The 27987-nt window shown below is 51.5% G+C and overlaps 1 protein-coding gene and 1 long non-coding RNA gene across 7 annotated transcripts in view; one reads left to right on the plus strand and one right to left on the minus strand.

The window, feature by feature from the left end:
• On the minus strand, nt 1-27972 carry LOC132653579 (uncharacterized). Of its 2 annotated transcripts, none has more exons than XR_009591287.1 (4): nt 13163-26733; nt 7806-7900; nt 6709-6853; nt 1-621 (listed from the first exon to the last, which is right to left on the minus strand). It is a non-coding gene; the product is annotated as an uncharacterized LOC132653579 (long non-coding RNA). The 2 variants fall into 2 exon arrangements; XR_009591288.1 differs by lacking the exon at nt 1-621 and adding an exon at nt 27663-27972 and having other exon boundaries at nt 2840-6853; nt 13163-25907.
• Nucleotides 26775-27987, plus strand: part of Arhgef7 (Rho guanine nucleotide exchange factor 7) — a 107632-nt gene continuing 106419 nt past the window's right edge. Inside the window, exon 1 of one of the 5 annotated variants that reach the window (XR_009591286.1) lies at nt 26775-27134. Coding sequence is in view for 4 of the 5 variants with exons in the window: in XM_060381375.1 (XP_060237358.1) it covers nt 26970-27134 (165 nt within the window). In the remaining variant the exon portion in view is untranslated. The remainder of the gene's footprint in view (nt 27135-27987) is intronic. The other 4 variants (XM_060381375.1, XM_021637526.2, XM_021637527.2 and 1 more) reach the window with 4 other exon arrangements.

The raw sequence follows: 27987 nt of genomic DNA on the forward strand, positions 1-27987 counted from the left end.
GCATACACACCTTTAATCCCAGCATTCAACAGGCAGAAGCAGGCAGGACTCTGAGGTTGAGGCCAGCCTGGCCTATAGAGTTCCAGACTAGGGTGACATAGTGAGACCCTGCTGCCACCCGCCCCCAAGTCTACAAAAGAAAAGTATCTATTGTCAGGATAAATGTAAAGGGAGGTGCTGAAGGGCACCTGAACTGAAGGGAAACTGAGCCGCCTGAAGTTATATTTCAGGTCAGAGTTGGGAGGATAATGACAAAGAACAAAATACTAATAGGCACAGAAGTTCAGAGAGCAGTGAGGGAGGCGCAGCAGCCAGCAGGAGCAAGTAGATAACAGAAGAAGGGTAGAGAAGCTGGGTCCAGTCTGCCACGGGGAAGTGCATTCTCAGACAATCACGGTGACAATGTTAACATGCCATGCCCTCTCCCCTTCTCATGGGTACACATCTTCACAGGTACATAGCCACGAGGAGAGGGGGGCTCACCCACCAGCCAGTGTGGACACCGGCGTGAGCTTTTGGAAGAACAGTTTGGCCCACGTCTTCTGCAGTGCTGGTCTCAGGAGCGTGTTTCACTCTGTTAGAGCCAGCCTGGTTTGGCTGCAGTCTTACAATGAACCCATACTAAAAAGAAAATTACAACAAAAATATCATGATGTTTTGGCTAAATTTATAACTTTTTGGTTGAGTCACATTCATGGCTGTTCTTGGATGCCTGCAGCCTATGGGCTGGGGGTTGGACACTCCTAATAGCCAGCATTTTAAAGGCTGAAGTTTTCTCCAGGTGTGTGTGTGTGTGTGTGTGGCTGCACAGAGAGCGTGCCCAAACCAAACAGCCTTGAGCATTACAGCCCTTTGTCTCTTATGCACAAAACCCATATCCTACTTGTCACACTCACCCTAGCAAGAAGCAGACTACAGAAGCCCAAAAGCAAGGTTAGTACATTTAGGGCGTTGCCTGTGATCATGGACTAGGTCTTTGAGGGATTGGGTCTTTGTTCCAGTTTTGGCAGATGTTGGGAGTCTGTGGGCTTTAAAGCCAGAGCGGTCTCTCTAACATGGCATCAGTTATGCTAAGGTCTGGGAGCCTGTTACGTGTGGGCAGAGGGTTGCCGTGAGTTGGGGCCAGAACCATACAACACACCTCAGACAGCAGGGCCGTCAGCAGCCCTGATTCACCTGGCAGCTTGAAGAACTCTGCAGGACACACAGACTCTAATCAGGCTTGCCTGCCGTCACCCTACCGTCAACGCAGCTGTGTCTGCGGAGGCCAGAGCCTGTGTCCCCAGATAATCCTCGTAGCCTCAAGATACAGAGAGCGATGCAGAGAGGCCAGGCTGCCCGCTGGACCCCGCTAAGAGTGACCACTGATGGCGTTAGAGCCTGGAGAGAAGCTGGGCCGGCTCTGTGTACATACCGCAGACTGAGGCGGAAGACAGGATTACGGTAGCATGTGGCTGTGCACACAAGTGTGTTCCTGCTGTGTGTGCCTGTGTGGATTGGTGGTGCTTGGCTGGGGAGAGGATGAAGGGACACTTGGAGGCAGGCCTGTCCAGAGACAGGCAGAGTAGACACATTGGGTCGCCTTTCATTGTGTATTCTAGGACACCTGCCGTCTTAGTGGCACTAACGGGAGGACTGACCCGGGAGCCGCTGTGCCTCAGGCGCCCTCTGCTGGCGGACCTTCCATTCTGCACCCCTAGCCCCAGATTTAGGAAATTGACTCAACTAAGAAAACCGAGGTTTGGAGAGAGTTAGATGTTAGTGAGAAAGATGATTACTACATCAATAGACAGTAGAACTGGGGAGCCATGTGTATATCCAGTTCTGTATCATCCCACAACACACCCGGGTTATATTTGTATAACTACTGTTAAGGGAACTGTGGCCCTGAGGCAGAGACATTTTGAGTGGTCAAGGCCAGGCTGGTCTAAAGCGGGCCTCTCCAAAGGGCTGTGTCTTGAGGGGAGAGGAATGATCAGGCTCTCCCCAGTGCCCCTCAGCTTCTCTTCCTTTGTGCACATGCGCACACACACACCTCAGTTTCCCCCAAGGTGTATCTCAGAGGCATCCTCTAAGCCACTACTCCCAAGGCAGATAAGGAGAGCGAAGGCGAAGCCATGCCGTGTTTGGGGAAGGATGCTTTACCACATGCGCACACACACACCTCAGTTTCCCCCAAGGTGTATCTCAGAGGTATCCTCTAAGCCACTACTCCCAAGGCAGATAAGGAGAGCGAAGGCGAAGCCATGCCGTGTTTGGGGAAGGATGCTTTACCACAGCCTGGGTGACACTAGAGCAACAGTGTCTGTGCTCCTCGTTTCTGTGGCAGAGTACGTGACAAGAAGCAGTTTAGAGGAGGCTGTTTCATTCTACCTCACAGCACTTAGGATCTAGTCCTCCATGGCAGCTGGAAGCAGAGAGCAAAGAATGGGGTGCTAGGCCCACTCTCTGGTTGTTATTCAGTCAAGGGCCCCCAAGCCAATGGTGTGGTGCCCTGTATATTACGGTGCGTCTTCCCACACCGGCCCAGTCTGGGAACGGACAAGCCCAAAGGTTTGCCTCCTAGGTCACTCTAGCGCAAGCCTGTCAAGTCGACATCCGTCACAAATGGTTTGCTTGTGGAGTAGTTTGGTTTTGGGTCCACTTGGAGCTTTTCTCAGCCTCTGAATTGCTCTGCTTGGCCTCCAGCTAACTCCAGCAATCTTTTCTTATCTTCTGGCTCCTTCTCATTCTCTGGCTTGTTCTGTCTTCACCTGAGTTCTCTGTCTGCAGTCTATTACTGTCCCAGTAAAAAACAAAAACAAAACTGCTTGCTCTCTCTCCCTTTCCCCCTCTCCCCCCCCATTGCCCCTTGAGTAGCTTCCCTTTCCTCTCTCTTCTTGTGAGAGTTAGGCGTATTCTATTCTGTCAACTCTTTCTCTGATTCGTCTCTATTTCTGCCACTCAATTAGACATCACTTTCAAACATGGGGGCTTCCTTCTTTCTACAAACTAACTTTACCTTCATTGTTTGGGATAAAAGTGTGTAACACCATGCCTTGACCTAAGCTTTTCTTTACCTAAAACTTGCTCTATACCAGGGTGACCTTGAACTCAGAACTGCATGCCTCCGTCTCCCAGATTAAAGCTGGATTGCACACATCTAGAAGGTCTTCGGATGTGATCGCTTGCCAGAGCAGCCATGTTCTGAACTAACATTCCTCTAAGGTGAGTCCCATGGTGGTGAGGGCACATGGTGGCAAGGGCATGGAGAGTGGCACCACACAGAACCAGAGAGGAAAGCCAGCCCCTTCCTGCCTCAACCAAGGATGCCTGTGGGATGGTGCCAGCCAGATCCTCACATTCTAAACCTCTCTAGAAACACATCCAGAAGTTTGTCTCATAGAATACTCTAACTCATGGTAAGTTGACAATGGAGATGAACCATCATAGAAAGGGCTCAAGTCACCACTAGTATCACATGGGTCAGGAGGGAAAAAGTGAGCAGGGCTACTTCAAGCTACAAATGGAAAGAGTAAAAGCATTAAAAGTAATAGGATGAAAAACAGCGTGGGGCAGCCAGGCATGGTTTCACATGCCTTTAATCTCAGCACGCCGGGAGGCAGAGGCAGGCAGATCTCTGGCAGGCAGAGTTTGAAGCTAGCCTCATCTACAAAGCGAGTTCAGGCAGCCAAGGCTACACAGAGAAACCCTTTTGTCTAAAAAAAAAAAAACCCACCACCACCAACAACAGAAATCCATCTTGGAATGAAAATGCATTGCCATGGTTCCTGGTGAAAACAATCCAGGTTCCCTCAAGAACAGAGAAGAGCAATAAGCTGGGAACATTCCTTTACCATTCTGTCTACGGGGCAGTTGGAATAGGGAGAGTGGCACATGTGAGCGCGGAAGTCTCCAGAGCGCCGCTTTCAGTAGACTAGCTTCTGTAGAGCGATGCCAACATTGTGACTTCGTTTGTTTAATTTACAAAATGGTTGTCAAAGCACTGCCTGAAGACCGATTTCAACCTGTTGCCTCTTCTTGTTAATAAAGCTTTATTAGAACACACCGTGCCATCCTCTCACTTATGCGTTGTCTGTGTCTTTGTTCACACACAGCAGCAAAGACCATCTGCCCACAGAGCCAGAACTTCTTGGCTTCCAGTTCTCTACAGACAGACACGCTTTATTGGTGTCACAAGATGTAAAGATGAAAGTGTGCTTGCTGTTCCGGCGCCCAGGCTTGTGGAGAGAAGAAGGGAAGGAAACATGGCCTGGCATGTACATCGCATGATCTGGCGTGTTACCTGGCGTGTTATCTGGCCTGGCGTGAAAGAGTGTAAGTAAGCCGGTGAGGCCGGCACTCAGCTGTAATCCCAGCAATTGGGAGGTGGAGACAGGAAGACCAGGAATTCAAGGTCATGCTCAACTACCTAGCAAGGGTGTGGCCAGCCTGGGCTACATGTGACATTAGACCCTCTCAAAAAAAAAAAAAAAGGCCTTGTTAAAGAAAAATGAAAATAAGTACACCAAGTATACTTTTCTCCTTTTAATTCTCTCTACTTTTTTATATTGAAATTTACTTGGATAATAAGGGAACTGAGAAAAGAACAGAGCAGCCCACTGCATGCCTGACTTGGAATGGGTCACACTACAGTAAAGATTTGTTTATGTATTTTATGTATATGAGTGCTCTGTCTGCATGTACACCTGCATGCCAGAAGAGGGCACCAAATCTCATTAGAGATGATTGTGAGCCACCACATGGTTGCCAGAAACTGAACTCGGGACCTCTAGAAGAGCAGACAGTGCTCGTAACCGCTGAGCCATCCCTCCACTCTATTTTTATATGAGAATGTCTGTGTGCAATGCTGTTGGTCCCTGAGCCAGAGTTGGGGGGGGGAAGGAATGTGTCTGTTAAAAATAAAAAAGCAGAACTTTAAAAATGATGTACACTTCTGTAGCCAGGCGTAGTGGCACAAGCCTTTAATCCCAGCACTTGGCAGGCAGAGGCAGCCAGATCTCTCTGTGACTTGAGGCCAGCCTGGTCTCCAAAGTGAATCCCAGCAGAGCCAAAGCTATAGTGTGAGACCCTGTATTGAAAAAACAACCAAGCAACCGACCGACCAACCAAACAAATAAACAAAATACACTTCTGTGGTGTCGGAAGCGCTTTTGGTAGGGGCACACTAAGTCAAGTACTCAAGGGAGTGACTCGGGGAGTCACGCTCCTGGCCTTCTGGGACACATTATTTTTGGAATGGTCATGCTGTCTCCAGGCCCTTTGCCCTTAGAGACTGCAAAGAGAGGCGGCGACTGCTTCAGTCAGTCAGTCAGCAGGCCCTTGAGTGTCTGCATATTCCAGGAACACAGGCGAGGGCGCCTGTTATTTATGGAAAACCTCGTCAGAAAGCTGGAGCCTTGGAAGCGCCTCACAGGAATGTGCGGGCCTGCCGGTCATGCTCACATTCGCTGGGAATGCCTGAGCTCGGGATGTGGGGGCCTACATCTGTGGTTCTGCTGTGTGTGCTGGGGCTTGGTGGCTGTCCAGGGGAGCAGTCCCGGGGTGTTGTGGAATGCTGGCTGGAAGCCGGGAAGCAGGGAAGCAGAGAGGCTGGGGAGCCAAGGGTAGCAGCATTGGCTCACGGTCGCCACCCACTGAGGAGCTGTCCTGATTTCAACCTTGTATTCTGAGCTAGCCCAGGAAGGCCCTTCTAGGAATGGCGTCATCCCATGGACCTGGTGTAAGTGCACTCATGGGGTTGGTCGAGACTAATTAGGGCCCCATGGCTAAGGGGAGAAGCTGCCCAGTGTTCCCCTCTCCTCTGCGGCCAGACTGCAGGGCTGCCCTCTGGTGTGAATCCTTCCAGGCTGGCCGTGAGCGGCAGCCCGTGGTATCATGTGTCTAGCATCCCTGTTGAGGGCAAACACCTTGTCACCGTCTGCTTGCCTAAGGGCCCCATTGCCCTAAATTCCTCTGAAAAGACACCTTGCATTTTCTGGTGTTAGAATGACCAAGCAGAGGTACAAGAAGCTGGTTTCTGTGTACTGAATGCATAGCACTGTGCAGGGGAAGGGGTGGGACTGGGGCGGATCATTTTCAGAGGGACCTAGGCACCTGGCTGAGAACACAGCGGTAGGCTACACTGCAGGAACCCAGCTCATTACAGACCCGGACTGCAGCCCCAGCTCCCTGCACCCCGGAGCCCCACCTAGAGTACTCAACGTTCTGTGAAATCCCTTCTTAGAAACTGGAGCCTCCGCCTGGGACATCCTCACAGAAGCCATCTTACTTGTACCGCCTAACCTTCCACAGTGCTTCAGTGACCCCAGTGGCACCGGAGCCTTACTCGGAGCCCAGCCTTGTCCTCTGCAGCTTCTGCCTTTTCTGGGTCACAGGTCAGGTGTGCAGTGGGATGGTAGGGTGTAGAAATAGTGCAAAGGAAGGAATGTATTGTCCTCCTTTATGTGGTCAGCGAGCCCTGCTGCTCGCACAGCTCATTCGTGCCACGCAATGAGTGTTTATCCCACTCACCCGAGTCACCCTCCGAGGGACAACGAGGTTCGGTGAGATGAAGTGATTTACCATGTGTGCCCCCTCCAGCCTGTGCGTTTTCAGTTTGCCATGCTCCCAAGAGTCTCCTTCTCCCCTTCCCTCTGGTAATCATCACCTTTCTTTCAAACTCAGATCCAATGTTGGTGGGCCTGTGGGAGGAGTGGGCAGTCTTACCTGTGGGAAAAGTCGGTAGCCCTCACACACCTCAAATCCAGGCGCTGGTTTCGGTGACAGTGGTTCTTCCAGCAGGTGGTTAGTGGTGGACAGGAATCCCATTTACTACTCTTTTCAACTTGAAGGGCAGTGACTGGGTGCCATCCTGAGAGAGAATCTATTCTTAGAAACTGAGCTATCCAGGGAGGGGGCCCGGGGAGCAGCCCCAGGCCTAGGGTGTCGAAAGGCCTAGAGAGATGTGGTGGAGAACAGGAGAGCCAGACACTGAGTTGAAGGGCCCAGCAGGCAGCCCTGCTCAGGCTGGGAAGTGCAGAGAGAAAGTTCACCCTGCCCTCTGTGGCCAGGAGACCCTACCCATTGGGAGTGACAGCCAGAGCAGGGGGCTCTGAGTCTCTGCGTCAAGCCTGGCTGGTCTACGGTGGGAGCCAGGGCTCTCCTGCTCACTGCTGCGAACTCGGCAGCGGGCTGATCGCCTGACCCAGCAGCCGTATCCACAGCCGGGACTAATTCTGAGGAGCTCCTGAGAGGGGGTGCCACCTGTGCAGCTCTGGGTGCCATCACCTCCCACATTCCTGGGGCACTGAGGAGACAAGCCCCAGCCTGAGCACCCCACCCCCACCTCTCTGGACACAGAACTGGCCATCTCCTACTTGTGAAAATCTACAGAGTAGCTGCTGCATTGCTCCACTATTGTCTTTACATTCTTAAATATTAGATTTACACAGTCTGTGGGACAACTTGCACAGGCTGACTTTCTGCTACCGTGGAGGCCATCAGGCTCACTGACAAGTGTTTCACACTGAGCCAGCTGGACAGCTTTCTTCTCTCCTCCTCTCTTTCTCTTTCTCTTTTATTTTCTCTCCTCTCCTCCTCTCCTCTCCTCTCCTCTCCTCTCCTCTCCTCTCCTCTCCTCTCCTCTCCTCTCCTCTCCTCTCCTCCCCTTCCCTCCCCTCTCCTCCCCTCTCCTCCTCTCCTCTCCCTCTTTAAAAAGCCCTTGTTATTGTCTTTTCCTTCTCATATACTCCTAGCAGTATGACCTACATAGATTGGTTGGCTGGATTAAAAACTAGATTCGGCGGTGTCCCTAGGGAACGTACCTTTGTCTTCTGCTCTTCTGGGGTCGCTGTGAGACCATGCTACCATAGACACAGAATGTGTTCATAGTTTGGCCTTGAACTCCCAGCCTCCAGAACTGTAAGAAAGGAGCCATTCTTTTTCATATTTTACCGACTTTCCAGTATCTAGAGATAGTATCCAGAATGAGCTAAGATGGAGGGAACGGATCCAAAGGCCAGTGTGAGCAAAGGGCACCTGGTGCAGGCTTAGGGAGAGCTACTAGGAAAACCAGATGTGGTGCCCAGAGAGAAGAGCACGGGGCAGCTAGTTCAAGGGGGCAGCCCTTCCAGGGGGCAACTACTGGGAAGTGAAGACTCATATGGCAGGGCCCCTGGGAAGGAGGCTGTCTCCCTGCAGTAACTGGGAGAGGCCCTGAGCGCTGGGTGTTGAGGGTGAGGTCTTCCTGGCAGCCTTGCCGTGCAGATGTGCTGTGTCTACTTGATGTCACAGGCAGAGGGAAAGAAAACCACCATATGTAGAGGGACCCCCTCTACATTTGTGTCATCAGGAAAGCTGTCCCTGCCGTCAGCAGAATTACCCGCTATGCCCTTGTGGGACGGGCTGCAGAGACTTCGTTCCCAGTCCTCCACATGTCTGGGGTGCTTACCAAAGCAGAAAAACCCAGAGTCTCAATGCTGGGGTGAGCTTGACCCCTGGACAGCATAATGCGGAATGGGAGCATCCATATTCCTTCCACAGAAATCCTGGACCCATCAAGCAACCAGTTGCTGAAAATGGTCTGGGCTCTCTGGGACTGTTGCTTTGCCAGGAACATGGACACTCACAGAAGCAGATGTCCACCATAGAGTGTGGCTTCCCTCCTGCCCTGGGCCTGGGTGGATGCTGGAGGAGCTCAGCTTACTAAGAACAAGACACTTTAAACAACGAGGCTGCTGCAGCTCCGCCTCACTTAGCAGATGGTGATTTCCATCCATCTCCACTTTCCCTGCTGAACATCACTGTCAGGATAAAGTGGTCGTAAGCAAAGGTGTGCTAAAGCGAGCGTCATTGACTCCGCCGTGCACTTGACCGCGGGCCACCAGCATTGAGAGCTAGTAAGCAGCTCGGTCGGTTCAGTGACTACAAATCCCAACTTTACAAACCGATTAAAAAAACTAAAGATTAGCCATTATCAGCATATACTGCCCTCCCAGAGGACCTGAGTGTGATTCCCGGAACCCATGTGGGGTGGCTCACAACTCCCTATAACTCCAGTGCCAAGGAATACTTCTGGCCTCTACAAGCACACATCTTATGTGTACACGCTCACGCACACACACACACACACACACACACACACACACACACACATACACACACACAATTAAATATAAAATAAAACTTAAAATCATACCTAGCCAGGTGTGGTGGCAGCAGATATCTGAGAGTTGAGGCCAGCCTGGTCTCCATAGTGAGTTCCAGGACAGCCAGGGCTACACAGAGAAACCCTCTCTTAAAACGTAGCAACAAAAACCAAACCTTTGAGTGGGTCTGTGTGGTTTATTCTAGGAAGGATTAGCTGAGAGATGAAGACCTGTGCGAGTACAGATGGAATCGTGGTCTGCTCTGGGGCCCTGGACAGAATAAAAATGGAAAAGGAGAAAGCCAGCTGTGGTGGCTAATAGCGGTCATCGACTTGTCACACCTGGGAAGAGGGAACCTCAGCTGGGGGATTGCTTCAGCTGTGCTGGCCAGAAGGACTGTCTGTGGGGGAACTTTCTGGATTGCCAATCCATGCAGGAGGGCCAAGGCCCCCTGTGGGTGGCACCATGCCCTAGGCAGGGGAGCTTGGGCTGCATAAAAAGGCCAGTGACGCACAAGGCAGGGAGCAAGCCCATAAGCAGCCTCCCTCTGTGATGTCTGCTTCAGGGGCCTGTCTTGAGTTTCTACTTTGGCTTCCCGCTGTGAAGGGCTGTTAGGCAGAAGATGAAATAAACCCTGACTTGTTGAAGCTGCCACAATAGGTGGCAGGGAGGGGGTATGCCGTAAAAGGCTCATCTGAGGAGACAGGGAAGGATCAGTGCAAATATGAACAGGACATGGAAGAGATGGGGCCTTAGACCCAGCCAGCCAGCCCAGAGTATGCAAGAACTATGGGAAAATACCAAAGTTAGCATTTGTGGAATTGGAATTCCAGAAGGAAAGGAAGTAGGGCATGGGAAATATTTGAGAGTTCATGCCCAAGAATGCTCAGTAGGAATGGGAGCTGGAGAAGCAGGGAGCTGAAGAGTACAGGGAGCAGTGGCTGTCTGGATCAGAAGTGTGGCCTGTGCGCAGCAGCTTCAACCCCAAGGGGAGGAGGCAGCGAAGGAGCGCGGTACACACAGGAATAAACGCAGCGTGGCTGACCTTGTATCTGGAACTGGAAGACTTAAACAGAAATCCTGCACGCCCAGCCCTTAGTACTGGGAAAATTTGTCTTTCAAAATCGAAAAGGCAAGAGGAGACTTTAGTTGTGGAAACACAAACACATCCTAAAGTGGAGTCTCTGAAGCCTGGGCAGTGGGTCCTGATGGACTGTGAGTCCTGGGAGGACGCAGAGAAACCCAGGTCTTCAGCTGGACAGTGGCCCCGTGAGCTTGGGAGGAAATGCTCCCCACCCCAGGCTGGAGAGAGCAGCCATGAGTGTGCTCACGCCCACAGTGACTAGGCTTCTGTCCTGTCAGAGTGGAGGTTTGGAAGCATCATGGGTTTGGTCTGAGCGGTGGAGGGTAACACCGGCAGAACAAGTGTGTGTGTGACCAAAGTAAAATCCAACAGAACCAAAGCAGTTGCGGCTGTGAGGCCAAACACAGGACACACGTGATCACGGCTGTTCAAGAATAGCCGGCACTGGATGTCCGACATCCAAACACAAGCTACGAGGCGGAAGAAGCAGGAAAGTGTAAGCCTGAGAAAAAAGAAAAACCACGGGTGGAAAAGGATCTGTAAAAAAGTCCTGGCTGGAGAGACGGCTCCGTGCAGAAGAGCATGAACTGCTTCTCTGGAGGACCCGAGTTCTGATCCCAGCACCCCTCTCAGGAGGTTCACAGCCATGTGCAACCCCTGTGCCAGAGGAGCAGGGGCCCTTCTGTTGTTTTTGGGCACCTGCACACTCTCACACACACAGCGTGTGTGTGAGACACAAAATTTAAAAAATGTAAGTAAATAAATGACCCTCATGATAGAATTGATGGATATGGGCTTAAAAACCAACTGACTCCCATTTGTTCTAGGAGCCAGGGGACAGAATGGCCATGCAGAGGCACAACGTAATTAAAAATGACCAGAACCAGGTGTCTGGTGCTGAAGACTAGAGTGACTAATGCCACACGAGGCCTGAGGGTGTGACACACACCATCCAGGCGAGATGCTCAGAGTGCCTCAGCTAACAGTGAGAATTCATGGAAATGCAGTTCACCCATCATTCATTGTGGCAGGGGTGCCCCTCCCATTGATGCCACAGTTACAGAAAATCAAGAAAGACACTCAGAGTACAGCTAAGCACTCCCTCCACACAAACACAAAAGGTGAAGTTTGCTCAAGTGTATATACTTGAAACATGTACTTGATAATCTAATAATTCTGGAAAATGCTCATCTTTGCCAGACGCTTGTGGAACATTTTTATAAAAGAGCTCTTCACACACACACACACACACACACACACAGGCAGGGAGAGAGAGAGAGGGAGAGGGAGAAGGAGAGAGACAGAACTAAAAACCTAATAAAAACTACTCATCGGCCTGGAAAGCAATCACCCTGCTTTTCTTTCCAAAGCTGTGGCTCTTTCAAACACAGAAGCCCGCAGGCGCTCCTGGGTCGTACCCAGACGGATCCCATTAGCATTGTGATCTGTAATGAAACGATGAATTTAAAAGCACGGTGCTGGACGAACCAGAAAGACACAGAGGGACGTGCACCGCAATGTCCATGTAAGACTAAGCCAGATTCCCAGGAAAACCTGCACTGCGTTGTTAGGAAGCATTCAAGGGAGTTCCAACTATTTTAAAGTCCCTCAGTGTCCTTGTAGGCTTTCTGCTGAGGCAACCAACACTGACTGTAGTAACCTGGAGAAGGAGATGGCTTCTTTGGCTTACAGACCACCGCTTTTCATTGAGGGAAGCCAGGGCAGCAGGAAGGGAAACAGAAGCCATGGAGGGATGCTGCTCACTGGCTTGCTTCCTCTGGCTTGCTCACTCACCTTCCTCGTACATCCTAGGACTATCTGCCCAGAGGTGGGCCGGGCCTTCCCCACCCCCCCGCCCCAGTTATAAATTCTAATAATAATAAATGCCCCAGAGACATGTCCACAGGCCATTCGGATGGAGGCAGTCCCTCAACTGAGATTTCCCTCTTCCCAGGTTCACGCTGACAGCCAAGCTCAGCCTCCACATCAAACAAGCCAAGTATGGTACCTCACACTTGTCACCTCCACACTCTCCAAGCTTGGATTCTAGGCAAGAGTAGAGCCACTGAGCCATCTTTGCAGACCCCATGGGGAGGTTGTTTGCTCGTTTGTTTGAGACAGGGTTTCTCTGTGTAGCCCTGGCTGTCCTGGACTTACTTTGTAGACCAGGCTGGCCTCGAACTCACAGAGGTGCACCTGCCTCTGCCTCCTGAGTGTATTTGTTTTAGATATATCAGCCCCATTTTATTTGCTAGATCTGTGTGGAAATCTTGGCAGTGTCTGTACTGAGATCACTGGGGAAACATCTTTAACTGGGACACAGCTTTCCGGCTCCTCCCAGTGTGATGCTAGGTCCCCTCCTAGCCAGGCCCAGGGCGGGAGGGGGGAGACACTCAGCCAGGCTCCGGAGAAGGCCAGGGTGTCATAAGTCAAGCACTTTCCCCCAGCTCCTTGTGGTGTCCTGGGCCTGTCTTTGGTTCCCCTCAGGCCTCTCTCCATCTGACAAGGGGGTTTATGGTGAACACTTGATTAGGGGGTTATGTTTATCAGCAAGAACTATTTTAAGAAATTATATGCATTTTATGAAGATGTTAAATGTTCTTTAACATAATTTTATGTTAGAGCTTTTTTTAAAAATTAATTAAAACTCTCCTGAGTTATCCAGTGTTTTCTCTGATCTTTGAGGAGCAAAGTTGACTTGCTTTGTTGCTGAGGAGGACTTTGAACTTTGGATCCTTCTGTCTGTGCCTCCTGTGTGCTGGGATCACTGGCATGTGCCACCATGTGTGGTCTGTGCAGTGACAGGGATGGGACCCAGGGCTTTGTGGTCGCTAGTCAGGCAGTCTACCATCTGGGCTAAGATTAAGCATCTATTTTGCCTTAGTCTGTTTGTGCCATTATGACAAAATAGAGATGGGCAATCAAGAAAGAACAGACAGTTAGCACCCACCGTGCTGGAGGCTGGAAGCTGAGATCAAGGCTTCAGCAGGCTCAATTGTCCAGTGTGGGCTCCATCCCGCTCCAGATGGTCTCAGAGTGCCGTGTCCTCACAGGGCAGGGCACATCCCAGCACGGGGAGTGGCAGGGCACGCTGGCACAAAACTTCTTTTTTAAGAGTCTCAATCCATGCACAAGGGGCACATCCATGTCCTGCTCACCCTTAGAGGCTCTGTCTCTCGCTTGTCTCATTGTCTGTGAAAGTTCATTATGTGGAGTTTGGAGGATATAATCAAACCATGAATAAATTGAGTGAAAGCAATGCTGTTTAAATTCGTGGAGTAGGGTTTGGGGTGGGTGCTGGAGCAAATGATTTTTGTCTTCTTGCTGTGCATCTGAACCAAATGGAAGTGTGTGTGTGCATGCATACACAGGCAAGTGAGCAAAGGAGAGAGGGAGAGAAAGAGAAGGTCCATATGCATGTCTGTGGATGTACATATGGAGAGGCCAGAGGTCAGCTTGGATATTGTTCCTCAGGTCACCATTCAACTCGTTTTTTGAGGCAAAACTCATTAAGTAGGCTAAGATGACAGGCCAACGAGCCTGAAAGATCTGTCTGCCTGTGCCTTCCTAGTTCCGGGATTACAAATATGTGCCACCATGCTTACTCAGCCTTTGTTGCCAGGTTTAACTCTGGTCCTTACACTTGCCTGGCAAATAATTTTTAGACTAAGCTGTTTCCCCAGTCCCAAGGAACTTAGATTTTTTTTTTTTTTTTAAATATATGGCTGTGGTGTTCTACCCAGAAGCCACTGTGTCTCTTGTAAGGCTATACCTCATTCAAGTAAGCATTTTAGCTTAGGAGACTTTTACTTTTCTGTTGAAAGCCTCCTGGACTCACATTCCTCCTGTACCAAAGCCCCGAGGCTGGAAGGAGTGACCCAGCCTAAGCGGGGAGTCACTTCTATTTCTGGATGGTGTGACATGCCTGTTTGCGGCCTGGGGCTCTCCGAGCTGCCACCTGCTAAGACAGAACTACAGGAAGCAAGGTGCTCCCCAGCTCTCGCACTTGAGTCCCTTCATGTCGTCCTTCTCACATGCCTCTAAGTCCTCCCCCTGTCCCTAGTGTGGCCTGGAGAAAACCCAGGTCTTTTTGGTTAGAAGGACATTTCCATTTTGTGTCTGGTCCAAGCAGCCTTAAGGGTGCTTAAGGCAAGGATCTGACCCTTTGCTGTGGTCCTGAGTCACCAGGAAGTAGTTCCCAATCGGCCCATCACCAGCCTCCTGCCTCAAAGCCTTTTTTGCAGGACTTTCATTCTGGGGTCCAAGTGTTAGGTTTTAAAAGTCAGGTTTCCATTAAGAGCCACTAAACAATCCGCAGAGTCTTTCAAGCCAAGGATACACAGTACAGAGGCTGTTTTCAGGCTGGCCACATGGAAGCCGTACTTTCCTGTGATATCGCCTAGGTCAGGGTGGCAGGTAGCTGTGCACCCAACCCAGGGACTAGAATATCTGGGGAGGAGCAGGCTGTCACTCACAGGCAAGGTATCAGGCACGTTCTGAGGCTGGTGAGGCCAGTCTTAAGAGAAGTACTTCCTCGTGTGTGTGTGTGTGTGTGTGTGTGTACACGTGTACACACCTTTTGAGTGGAGGCTGGATGGAGAGGGAAAATGCAGAACTCTTTCCCTGTGCCTCTGCTGATCTCACAGGAGATCCTGAACCCAAAGGATTTCTGAAGTCAGCTCCAAGGGCCACAGCAGGCTTGACGTGTTACACCTCCTCACGGAGCACCTTTGGACTGTGGATAATCTTCTAACGGGGGAAAAAAAGCCCGTTGTGGCTTCAGAACTGGTGCTCAGGATGGAAGAGAGTGGGAAGCTCGGGTTTCTGTTGGGCTCACCCAACAGGGAAGCGCACAGGCACAGGGAAGTGCAGTCAGGGCAGCTGGGCCGAGAGCGGCCTGAGGCGGGGATGACTGCAGTTCCCCGGCAGATCTGATAGTGAGCAGTGTCCTGCTGCTGTCTGTTGAGCAACTGGCCTGGAGTCACAGCCAGCTGTCGTGGCCCATCATGGCCTCTGACAATGCAAAGGGAAGCAAGCGAATGGGAGGTAGGTGGCGACACCTGTCCTCCCTGCCTAGGGCGACCCCAGCCCAGGGTCAGCATCTACCGTTCTGCTTTCCACAGAACCCTCTGCTTAGTCTCCACAGAGTTTAAACTATGTTGCATGTGCTGGAGTTTTAATCTTTGTCTTTTAGGGGGCATTTACTCAGCCCCCAGTATTGTATTTAAATGTCTTAGTTAGGTTTCCGCTTGCTGAGATAAAAAGCAAAAAGCAACTTAGGGAGGGAGGAGGGTTATTTCCCCTCCTTACAGTTCTAAGGCACAGTCTATTCTCCAAGGGAGTCAAGGCAGGAGCTGAAGCAAAGGCCCTGGAGGAGTGTGGTTTACTGGCCTGATCCAAGCCCTGCTTTCTTAACACGCCAAGGACCACCAGCCCTGGCCCTGCCTACACTGAGCTGGGCCCTTCCCCATCTACCATCGATGAAGAAAATGCCCGTCAGGCTTGTTGGCAGGCCAGTCTGGTAGGGATGTTTTCTCAGGTCAGGTTTCCTCTTCCCAAATCACTCTAACTTGTATAAAGTTGACCTGAAACTTGCCAGCACAATACATAATGATTGTGTATCACTTGTGTCTTATTGCCTTGGAAAGGTACTAGCATAGGAACAGAGCAGGTTTTTTTTTTTTTTTTTTTTAAAGTCCATTTTAACTTTCCTGTTTTTAAAAATCGAAAACCTTTTTTCAAGACAGTCTTTGTAGCCTTGGTTGTCCTGGAACTTGCTCTGTCAACCAGGCTCGCCTCAAATTCATAGAGATCTGGTCTGCCTCTGCCTTCCTAGTGCTGGGACTAAAGGCGTGTGCCACCACTGCAGCAAAAACTTTTAAAGGTAGAGAAAAGTTAAAAGAATTGGATGATGGACAATCTGTACCCTCCACCTGAATTGCAGAAAGAGCACTGTCACCCCATTCCTGTCCCCTGGACATGGTTCTCAAAGCTCATTCGAGCACCTTAGCTGCACGGCAAGTTCCAAGAGTGCATTTTTTAGTATTCCATCCTCAGGACATTTGTCTGGGTGACAGTCACAGCATCATGAGAATGAACATTACTCTAATTCAGTAACATTATATATTATTTTAATCCTTTTTGTTTTGCTTTCTTTTTCTGAGACAGGGTTTCTCTGTGTAGCCCTTGCAGTCCTTGTAGTCAACTTGTAGACCAGGCTGGCCCCAAACTCACAGGGATCCACCTGCCTCTGCTTCCCTAAGTGCTGGGATTGCAGGCGTGTGTCACCACCCCCTGGCTATACAGTTTATTTTTCATATTCATATTCTCTGGATTATTCCTGTGTCTTTAATTTTTATTACTTTTTGAAGTTTATTTTTAATCCTCCCTACTCTGGGTGTTCTCTCTCTGTCTACATGTGTACACATATGTGTTCATGCACAGAGGTACCTTTCAGGAGTCAGTTTTCTCCTTCCACTCTGTGGTTCCCGGAAGCTGATCTCAGACTATCAGGCTTCCTAACAGACACCTTTACCTACTGAGTTATCTTGCTGGCCCAGGAGTTTACTTTGATTTTAACTTGTGGGGTTGCAGCTCTGGCTCAGCAGTTAAGAACACTGGCTGTTCTTGCAAAAGATCCAGGTTCAATTCCTAGCACTTGCATGGTGCTCCCAACTGCTGTAACTCCAGATTCAGGGGATCCCAGTACCCTCTTCTCACCTCCAAAGGTACCATGGACTCATGTGGCGCACAGATGTACATACTGGCAAAACACTCATACACAAAAATAAGTAAAAATTAATTTCAGCTTGTTTGGGGTTGTGTTTTAAATGTTTTTATATCTTTTATACTTATTTTTATTTTAATAATGATGACATCTTTTGTTTAAGTTATTATTGTTGCTTACTAATAAAGTTGATTTATGGCTTTTCCTTTGAAGACATCCTGTGTTTACCCTGTTGCCCTGTTTTATGCATTTTCTTTTGTGGGAGGAGCTAGTCCCACACAAACATTCATAGCATTGGCGTCTTCCTTTCACATCTTTATGCCTTTTAAGTCCCTGGATTTTTACTTTTGTAATTACTCACGATCCCTTACTGTTCCCCACAGTGAGCCTTTCATCTTAGTCACAGGGAATATTCCCACTTGTTGCAGATATGTGTAGAGAAATTTTAATTCAGAATGTGGCTGCTCTGGCAAGAGATCAAGAGATCCAAACACCTTCTGGGTCTGTGTGATCCAGCTGGAATACAAACATGCCTTTAATCCAGGAGACAGAGGCAAGAAGATCTCCAAGTTCAAGGCCTGCCTGGTATAGAGCAAGTTTCAGGTAAAGAAAAGCTTAGGTCCAGGCATGGTGATACTCGCCCTTAATGTCAGCACTCAGGAGACAGAGGCACGCAGTCTCTGAGTTCTGATTAGTGCTCTCCAGGGAGTTCAGATGAGAGTGCGTTGAGAAGCAGCACAATGGAGTTGCATTCATGGCAGTTCATGGAATTCAGAGACAGTTTTACCAGGACAGTTTTACAGAAACAAGTTGCAGAGAGAGAGAGGAAAAAAAAATAGACACAGGTGAAGACAGAACAAGGCAGAGAATGAGAAGGAGCCAGAAGATTAGAATATATTGCCAAAGTTAGTTTGAGACAAAGCACAGTAATTCCATCAGAAGCCAAGAGAGAAGGCAGTCAGGTCGGAGAGCAGTTTTGAGCTGGAACAGCAGCTGAGTTGAATCAGCCAGTCAGAGTTCAGAAAGAGCTAGAAAGGGTGAGCATATTCAGCAGATAAGTCTCAGAGGCTGAAAATATTGTAGGCCTAGATTAGATTTATGGAGGCTAGAAGCTTCCAGGACTAGACCTAGGTTAGCAAACGGACTCTGAGATGACAATTAAATTGGGTGAATAAAAGTTACTTTAACAGATATGTCTGACCTCTGGGCGGTTGTCAGTATGGGTGTGAGAATGTCTTCCCTTGCTGCATAACCGTAAGCCATCATGAAGCCGACCACTCTCAGTGTCCCTGGCTCCATTTCTCTTTCTAGTGATCCTGCCTCCAAAGTCACCAACCTGGTGGTGGATACCTGGGCACTGCTGCTTGTCCAGGACTGGGACACAGACAGGAGCACAGGCATAGCTTCTGTTCATGCCTATCTGTGACACTTGAGAACAAGACTGAGCCCCCGTCCACTGGCCAATGAGGAAACATCAGATGCAGCTGCAACCCCACAGGGGAACATCTCATTCATCTTGATCTCATTATTGGCCATCAGACATGGGTCATCTGGTGGCCGCACTGCCCTGCATGGAGTGTGCTGAGCTGATGGAGCAGAAGGGACGGTGGGGCCAGCTCAGACCACAGCGCCTGGAGCTATATCTACTGTAAGTGCTAGGCTATATCCCAGATCAGCAGCTTGAAGTCCACTCCAAGAAGCCAGAGTGTAAAGGCACCATCTGTGCCCAGGGAGGGTCTTACCTGAACCCTCCATCCCATGCTGGCACCCAACTATATGCTTCTCACCTCCAGAATTATGTGTAATAAGAGTTGTCGAAGTGCCCTGATCTGTGGCACATTGTTATGGCTGCCTTAACCAACGGATGCAAACGGCCACCTACTGTAGAAACATTCTCCAAGCCCAGTCTCATTTTTGCAGGGCTGCAAACTAGAACTTGATGACATGTAGCAACAGGTGGGCTTTGTGCACCCAAACAGCAAGGGGCAGCCGTGCCATCCAGATGGCTGGGACTCCAGCCCGTATAATGAATTCGGTGGGTGCAGAGCTCGACTCTGAAGGCTTCTTCCAGCACGGCTGCCCTCTTGGGAGGAGATGCTGTCAAGTGGCTCAGGAGAGGGGCTTCCCCGGGGCAGCTTTGGCTGGTATCTGAAGATCTGCCCTCAGAAGGTGGCATACGCTGTCCCTGGCCAGAAGCTGTGCCTGTGTTCCTGGCTGTGCCCCACTCCTGGAATCCAAGTTCCTGAGCCTCATCTTTCGTCTGTGTGCTGACTTCCTTCTTTCAGAACTCTGCTAGCCGAGCCTTCCTGCTGTCCTCATAGGTGGGTTCTTTCTAGGCTATGGAGATGAGTTCCATGGGGTTAGGAAGCCTCTCAGCATGAGAGACACCCCAGTCCCTTTTTAGGAGTAAACACACATCTTCCAGTGTCTACCACAGAGGCGATTCTTGTGAATCTTCCACAGGGTCATATCAAGCCCCTAGGTAAATGGGCGCTCCGATCCCAGTCTCATCACCTTTGGTAACGTAACTTATTCACCTGATTTAATTGTTGTCTAGGAGGTTTACGGCCTCCATCTGCTAACCTAGGCCTAGTCTTGGAAGCTTCTAGCCTTCATACAATCTGATCTAGGCCTAGAATGTTTTCAGCTTCTGAAACTTACTGTTGAATAAGCTCACCCTTTCTTGTTCTTTCTGAACTCTGGCTGGCTGGTTCAACTCAGCTGTTCTGGATCAAACTCCTCTCCTAACTGACTGATTCAATCTGGTTTCTATGACTGAATTGTTCTGCTTGGCCTCAAACTAACTCTAGCAACCTGTTCTAATCTTCTGGCTCCTTCTCATTCTCTGGCTTGTTCTGTCTTCAACTATGTCTAGCTTGTTCTCTCTTCAAGTGGTCTCTGTAAAACTGTCCTGGTAAAACTGCCTCTGATCTTCATTGTGTTGGTTTTCAACTCATTGCTGAATGACCCTGACCAGAACTCAGAGATCTGCATGCCTCTGTCTCCTGGGATTAAAGGCATGTCTGTATTCCAGCCAGATCACACAGAAGGTCTTTGGGTACTTTGGCCAGAGCAGCCATGTTCTGAATTAAATTCCTCTACACACCCTCCTTGGTGTGTGTTGTGCCCAAGGCAGCCAAAGTCACTCACTGTACACTGCTGGGACACAGTTCTTGGGGTGGGTCTCAGTGCCCACTGCTGGCTAGACAGGGTGAGTCATTGGTGTGGATGGGGGAACCGCAGTGCACAGGCAGACCATTGGTTGGGCTGCCGGGGCTCTCTGGCTTCCTGTTTGCCTGGGAGGTCAGTACAGGTGAGACCGGCAGAGTCTCATACTCCATAACATCCTCAAACCTTGTTTTAGAAAGTGGGTCCCTGAGCAGCACACTGTTAGGAGGACTTAGGGTGGTGTGTAGCCCTGCAGCAGGTGCTGGGTGCTGAGGAAGGACAGCTGACCTTGTCCTTCAGCCTCAATGTCCTGGCCGGGTTTGGGGCTGGGGTTCTGAGTATTCAGACACCACTGTGGACAGACTGTCCACCAACAAAGTTCTTGTAAATCTTGAGCTTCAGTGGGAATGTGGGTATGGTGTGGTCTCCCTCTGATGGACCAGCCAGCCCTCACCTGCTTGCCTGTCTGCATGGAAACCTGACTTCTGGCCCTAGCACTAAGAAAGCAGCTCTGGTGGCGTGTGCCTGTGACTCCAGCACTTGAGGGCAGGGGGAGGTTTGATCTATGTAAAGATCTCATCTTAAGCAAATACTCCCTGTTTTCTTGTCTCATCTTGGAACCCACGTTCTCACCATGTCCTCTGGTCCCTGAGCTGAGGGAGCTCCGCCCAGAACACAGAGCTCCATTCTGAGGCGGAGGTTGGAGGGCAGGGCTCTCACCACACACACATTTGCTAACACTGTCTAGGCAGACTTGAAACTGGATTTAGTTCTTGGACAAGCCTCGGGAGCCATGTTTCTTAAGGGAGAGCTGGGCCCTCCTTAGCTGGACTTCTAAGGCCAGGCTGTAGTTTACCGAGCTCATTGGATGTGTTGTCTTTCAAGAAATTGTCAAAAAGACCAAACGGGTCATTTAGACATGCTTCTCATTGTGAAATCACATCTGTCAACGAAGATGCTTAAGAAAGAAAACTTCTCCCACATAACTAATTTTACTGCCTCCGAGGACAAAGGATAGAAATGATCACTTATGGGGCCGCAGAGATGGCTCAGCAGTTACAACAAACTGCTCTTCTTGTAGAGGACCAGAGTTCGGTTCCCAGCATCTGCTAATAATGCCTGCAATTCCAGCTCAAGGGGGCCCAGTACCTTTTTCTGGCCTCTATTCCTGGCTCTACACTCACATACACACACATTAATATAATAATAATAATTAATAATAATAATAATAATAATAATAATAAATCTTTAAAAATTGAGCAGGCATGGTGGCGTACACCTTTAATCTGAGCACTAGAGAGGCAGAGGCAGGCAGATCTCCATGAGTTCAAGGCCAGCTTGGTCTGCATAGTGAGTTCCAGGGCTGTGTAGCGAGATCCTGTCTAAAAATAAAACAAAAATGTAAAAAACAACCAGATGCTGTCAAGTGGGCATAATGAAAATGCCCCGGTGATTGTCCAATTCAGTCTAACTCTGAGATGGAAAAAGATGGAGCCCTATGGTTTGGGACAGGAGTTATAAGGTGAGTGCAGAATGAAGAAATAAACACCAGGTTTGCCGGAATGAAAGGTGCAACACCAGGACCAAAGCAAGCATTCTGAATGGACGCAGGGTGCAGCAAACAGAAAAGACAGACAAACTGCAGGTCAACTAGACATAAATCTCTAAAGCAATTTGGAATTCACAGAGGACTTAAACATGTCTTTGAGAATGGATGGGGAAGAGAGTTTTAAAAGGCAGGTACCTGAAGAGCATGAGTAGAGCAGGTAGAGCATGAGGGTAGAGCCCGGCTCCTGGGGGCCCACATGGTTATGGAACAGGGCTACAGCCACACTGTGGTACTGGGTTCATCAGTGTGTCTATAGAACGACACCCCAGCCCTTACACACAACACACCGCACACACACTCGCTTTACCACGGCTGCACACGCACACATCCCCCATGCTCCACACACCAAACCACAGACCTCCCCACACGCCACGCACGCACCACGCTATACACACCCACCCACCTCGCTCTCTGCTTCCCCCTTCCGCACATGTCTGTAAGAATCTAGAGAGGGCCACGCCATCCGCCTGCTTTTGTCACTAGCTCCCGGCCTACTGGAGATGCACTATGGTTGTGTGGGTGGGTGTGGTTGAGCGTCCTGCGTGTGGGGCTCAAGGAAACTATTCTCGGCACACGCTGCGGCTGTACAAGTGTCTCACAGTTGTTGTTTTTTTTTTTTTTTTTCTCTAGGCACAAACGTTTATATAACATGCATTCTCTGGAACAGTGAGCACGCACTCCCGTGTTCATGAGCCACTTTTGGAAAGCAGTGTTTACGGGCTCAGCTGCCTAGTCATGTCTGCGGCCAGCAGCCTCGAGTTCCTGGCTATTAAGAAGCACGCTCTCCTGTAGCACCGTGTCTAAGGAGAGAAGGAAAGGGCTATTACAACTCCCCTTCAAGGGAAGCAGTAAGAAGGGACGGGCTCTCTCAGCGCTTGGGACACAGGGAGGGCGCTCTCCAGGGGGAGTGGAAGCAGAGTGGGAGGAGGAAGGGATGGAGCGAACAAGTCCTGAGGAGCTGCAGGGGGACCAGAGCTCGGCCTCCTGTCAAGTCAGGGCAGCATTCCGGCTGCTGGTAGGAGCAGTGTGACTCCTGGGTTTGGGACACAGGACCATTCTCTGTAGGTGACTGGGGATTCACATTTGCATCTTGCCCCTTTCTTCGGAGCTGGCGTGGGTGGGTAGGTGTGCACAGGCTGTTTGTGTCACAGATGAGAGTACCTGAGAACCCTCAGGAACAGTCTGAAAACAGTTGCGCTGGTAACAGTCCTTCGAGGGTACACAAACCTGCCAAACTCTGTCCTACAGGATGATATGTTATTTTGATTTGTTTGTTCTAATTTGCTGGCCAGGCAGAAAATTTGCCCTCTGCCCAGGAGAGAACGTAAGAGTTCTATCTTCTTAGGCAATCGCTATTAAACGTCTTTTTCGGAGGTAGGGCCTTGCTCTGCAGGCAGGCTGCCTCTGAACTCCTGATCTTCTTGCCTCTTCTTCCCATGTAAGTACTAAGATTACAGGTTCATGTCCACGTACAAAATACCTTTGAAAGGCAGGTGATGTCACTGGTTGGATTCCCATTAATGTCGGCATCCTGCAGCAGCCACAAAAACAAACAAACAAAACAAAACAACAACAACAACAACAAAAAAAAAACAAAAGCAAGCTAATATTTAGAAGAGGCTGGCAACCCCAGGGCCAGGAAGACAGAAGGACAGGTTGCTCTCTGGGTACAGTGTGTGCCCAGCACGCACAAAGCCCTGTGTTCAGTTCTCCCCACTGCATAAAACCAAGAATGGTGGTGTACACCTGTCATCCCGGCACTGGAAAAGCTGAGGCAGGAGGATCCGTTTATAACTGTCCTCAGCTACACAGGAAGTTCTAGGGCAGCCTGGCCTCCACAAGATGCTGTCTCAAACAGGTAAGTATTCAAACAACAACAACAAAAAAAGCCAGGCGGTGGTGGTATGCGCCTCTAATCTCAGCACACAGGAGGCAGAGGCACCTGTGAGTCTGTGAGTTTGTGAGCAAGTTCCAAGACAGTCAGGGCTACACCGAGAAACCTTGTCTCAAAAAGCAAAACAGGCAACAAACAAGCAACAAACAAACAAACAAATGAGGAGGGAATAATAGGAGAAACCGTGGTGCATCACTCAGAGCCCAGATGCTCCTCCGCAGCTCAGGGTGCTGAGGCTGGTGAGCGATGGGAGCAGGGGAGTGCTCGCCTTGCTTTCTCCTCAGGGACGCTCTTCCCGAATTTCACCTGGCCACTTTCACAGAATCCCAGACTCTGGTAGGGTGAGCGATGGCCTGAGTCACAGCTGGTGATGGCAGGATTCCCAAGAATCCGCCCAATGGCCACACCAGAGCCTGTAGAGCCAGATACATATCAGAGTGGCCTTAGGCACCCTTCTGAGGGATGGTGGGAAGCTCTGGCCCTTCCTCCAGTGGGTTGTATCTGAGGTGAGGTCCTGGAAGCAACTCAGATGGTCTGGCTTCGGGTTATTGTACCCAGCAAGCATGTTCAAGCCATAACTCCCAGTCCTCACGTGCAGGACTTTAACAGAAGAAGGGTCTTTCCTGACATCATCAAGTCAAGATGAAGTCATCCTGGGTCACTGAGGGTGGCCCCAAACCCTGTGATTGGCATCCTTACAAGGACAGGGACATTTAGACCTGGGCATAGAAAGGAAGCACATGGCGTGAGAAGACAGACTGGAGACTGGAAAGTTCATGTGTGAGCCAAGGAAGACTGTCCAAAGACTGGTGGTCTCAGCAGAGGCAGGAGGGGAGACCCAGACAGATTCCTCAGCCAGCACCTCTAGGAGGGACCAGCCAAGCAGACCCTCCATGTCAGACTTCCTAGCCCCTGAGCTACGACAGAACATATTTCTGGGGCTCTTTGGAGCTACTCCACTTCCTGAAGACTATGGCAGTCCCAGGAAATGAAGCCAGGCCCCGGTGCGGTCACACCAATGCCCAGGGGCCCCCTTCTCGTCACTGCAGCCACACTCCAGCTTCCCATTTCCTTGTTTAGCCTTCTTGTGCCTAATCATCAGCCGGCACTGAAGCCCTGTGACTGGACTGCGGCAGGTCTACTGGAGGGGACCCTGGGAAGCAGCCACACAAGAAGGAAGCCCAAAGCACATCTCTCACCAGCCACATGCCAGGCTGTATTACATATGGGTCAGGGTTCTCCAAAGTATGGAGCCACAGAACATGCCACAGCAGCAAAGGCTCTTCATGTATCAGAACACCCCAACGTGTCCATACGGGTTATCTGACCTCTATCAACCCAGCATCTACCACCTGTCAATCCTATGTTCTCTCCATCAGCCAATCACCTGCTTGTCTAAGGAGCGGTCCATTTTGGGGTACTGGCTGGGGCTGGAGTGAGGGGTGCTGACATTCCAGCTGGCGTTTCTCTACCCACACTGGGAAAGTCATCGCCTCGGTCTTGTAGCTGGGACCGAGAAAACGTCAAGGGAATATGACAAGTGCTCACCTTGGACACCAGAAGCGCTCGCTGAAACGCCTCAAAAACACTCAGTTGTGAGCAATGCTACTTTCTAGGATCGCCTCCAAATAATGGCTTGAAGTTTGCATGCAGTCAGGTTAAAAGAACGCAATCTGTAAGGTGAGCATTTAGCAGTTTAGGGGCTTTTTGCGAAAGTGAACCGGTGTAGATGATCATCTACTCTGACCACTGGTTCTCAGCTTCCTCGGTTGGGTCTGCCTTGGCTTGGCTCCCATAGGGCCACTTGACAGTCAATATACATAGCTATCTTTTGTGCCACGTGATAAGCCCAGCCCTAGTCTAACAGGATTTAAAAATAGTAACGAATGCGTCCTCTATTCGTTCTCCAATTCAGCACTACGGGAAGCAATTACTTCTGGGCTGGGCAGCTTTGGTTGAGGGCCGGTTGCTGGTTGCATTGCCACTTTCTGGACGACCACTGGAAGCAGGACGGGAAACTGGTTGGCTTGCTGCTCCTGGGGCAGGGGAGCTGACACTGTCTCTCAGGAAAATGGACAAAAATGAGGCTTGGGTCTGTCGGTGGGAAGGACCCCGAAATTGCAGCCGTGGTTGCTCAGTGCTGGCTCGTGCTCCATCAAACGCAGCTGCCACCACACAGAAGCGTGCCCTCAACAGACTTCACACTACTTTAATGCTTTGTTTGTGTCTGGAACAGAAATGGAGCAGCCTGGCCAGAATATGCTATTCGGTGCAGTCGATGGTGGTGATGGAAGCACCTGGGAGGGCGCAGGGGAGAGGGTTGAATCTGTAATCGTTTTTTCTGACAGCATCGCGTGGCTTCTAGCCTTAAGCGGTTACAGGATGAACTGTGCGTGCCTGGCCCATGGGGAAGGTCTCCCGGGACATTGCAAGCTCTATTTTAAACTGCCGCAGAGCGCCAGCCGGCAGGGAAAGCCTACGGCCCGCGGCTGGAGTAGTGCAAATCCATGTCGGTTGACAGTGGGCCCCCACTGCCCCCCAGGCTCCTGTCACGTCCTTTGCGCTGGAAGAGGACGCCCGAGTTCCGGGCCTAAGCGTGGCCAGCGCGCTCCCCCTTTCGGCGCACACCCACCCCGGGCTGCGTTGTGCTCTTGGTCGCTGGACACGTCACCACCAGTTTCACGTGGAGTCACGCAAGGTTTCTGGCTGCCGGGTTAGCCCGCGCCCCCGCCCCCCGCCGGTGGCCTTGCAGCTCGCCGCGCAGCCCAGGGCCCGCGTCCCCGACGCTCGCTCTCGCCTCAGTGAGACCCATCTGGTCACAGCTTTAACGAGCCTGTGCGTGCCGTCACCGCCGGCTGGCGAGGCGGCGCAGGGACGCCCGCGCCCCGCAGCCGGCGGCCAGGCTCAAGAGAGCATTCTGGGAAGCGCTTACTAATCGCGCGCCGCCCTGCCCACAAAGGCGCGCAGCCCCGGGGCGCGCGGGCGGCGCAGGTGAGCGGGGGGCGCGCCAGCTGTCGTGCGCCCGGGCCGGCGCGGGGCGCGCGCGGGCGGCCGCCGCGTCTTTCTTCTCCGGTGATGTCATCGGGCGACGGCGGCCGCGGCCGGGGGGCGGCGGCGGGGGCGGTGCCGAGCGCCCGCAGGTTCCTGCGCCGCTAATGAAAAGGCACTTGACAGCGGGCCAGGGCGCGCGCGAGCCCGCGGAGCCGAGCGGGACCTGCTGGGCCGGCCGGGCCAATCGCCGGCGCGCGGCCGCCCATGGGCGCGGAGGCGGCGGGGGCGCGGGTGGCCGCGGCCCGGGCCGCTCCGAGGTGATCGCGCGCGGCGCCCCCTCCGTGCGCGCAGCCCGAGCCGCCGCAGCGATGAATTCTGCCGAGCAGACCGTTACGTGGCTCATCACCCTGGGCGTGCTGGAGTCGCCCAAGAAAACCATCTCGGACCCCGAGGTGTTCTTGCAGGCGTCGCTCAAGGACGGGGTGGTGCTGTGCCGGCTCTTGGAGCGCCTGCTGCCCGGGACCATCGAGAAAGTGAGTGGCCCCGGCGCGGTCTCCGGGTGGATCTCCGGCCCGGGCGGGCGGCGGGGCGCGCGGGAGCACCTGGCGCGCGCCGGCTCGGGGCCCGCGCGCCCTCCTTTGTGCGCGGACCCGGCGGCGCGCCGGGCGCGGGGAGCGGCGGCGGGAGTTCGGGGCGCCATTGTGTGCGGGGCGCCGGGAAGGGGACCCGCCCTGAGGGCACAGACAGCGGAGGGGGCCGAGGCGACGCGCGGGGCCGGGTCGGGGTCAGGGGAAGGAGAGTTGGCTGTGCGGGCGGCGGTGGGGTTCTGCTCCACCCTAAACGTGAAGTTGGGAGGTCGGCTTCGCCTCCCGCCGCGAGGGATCGGAAAGATCAGAAAAGCTGGTTTCTGCGCCGCGCAGCTTTCTGCGATGGCTTTGTCTGAACGGTTTTCGGCGCTGGCTTTGCGGTCTCACCCTTGCGTTGAATGGACCGGTGGTTGGGCATGTTTAAAGGATGCATCCATCAAAGTCGAGGGAGGGCTGAGCTGTGAAATGACTTACCTCTTCCCCTCTCGAGGGATCCCTTGCTCATCCCAGCCTGTACACCGGCGCGCACACGGCGTTGAAGCCCGGACTTCTTTGGGGATGGCTCGGAATTTTCATCTTCACTACGTGCTGGATTCCGAGCAGACTGCTTGCTGCTGCTGGCTGCTAGCTCCCCAGCCCTGCGGTGTGAACCTTGACCGCGGCTGGGGGTGACCAAAGTTTGTTTTCCTCGGCAGGCTTACAGAGCAAGGTCAGGGCTTGGGAGCACATCGGAGAACAGTCAGCTTTTATGTTAAAAAATGCTAAAGTCTTGTGTTCGAGATGTTGCCAGTATGCGGTT

The sequence above is a fragment of the Meriones unguiculatus genome, chromosome 4 (genome assembly GCF_030254825.1).
Source record: "Meriones unguiculatus strain TT.TT164.6M chromosome 4, Bangor_MerUng_6.1, whole genome shotgun sequence".
NCBI classification, from domain to species: domain Eukaryota; kingdom Metazoa; phylum Chordata; class Mammalia; order Rodentia; family Muridae; genus Meriones; species Meriones unguiculatus.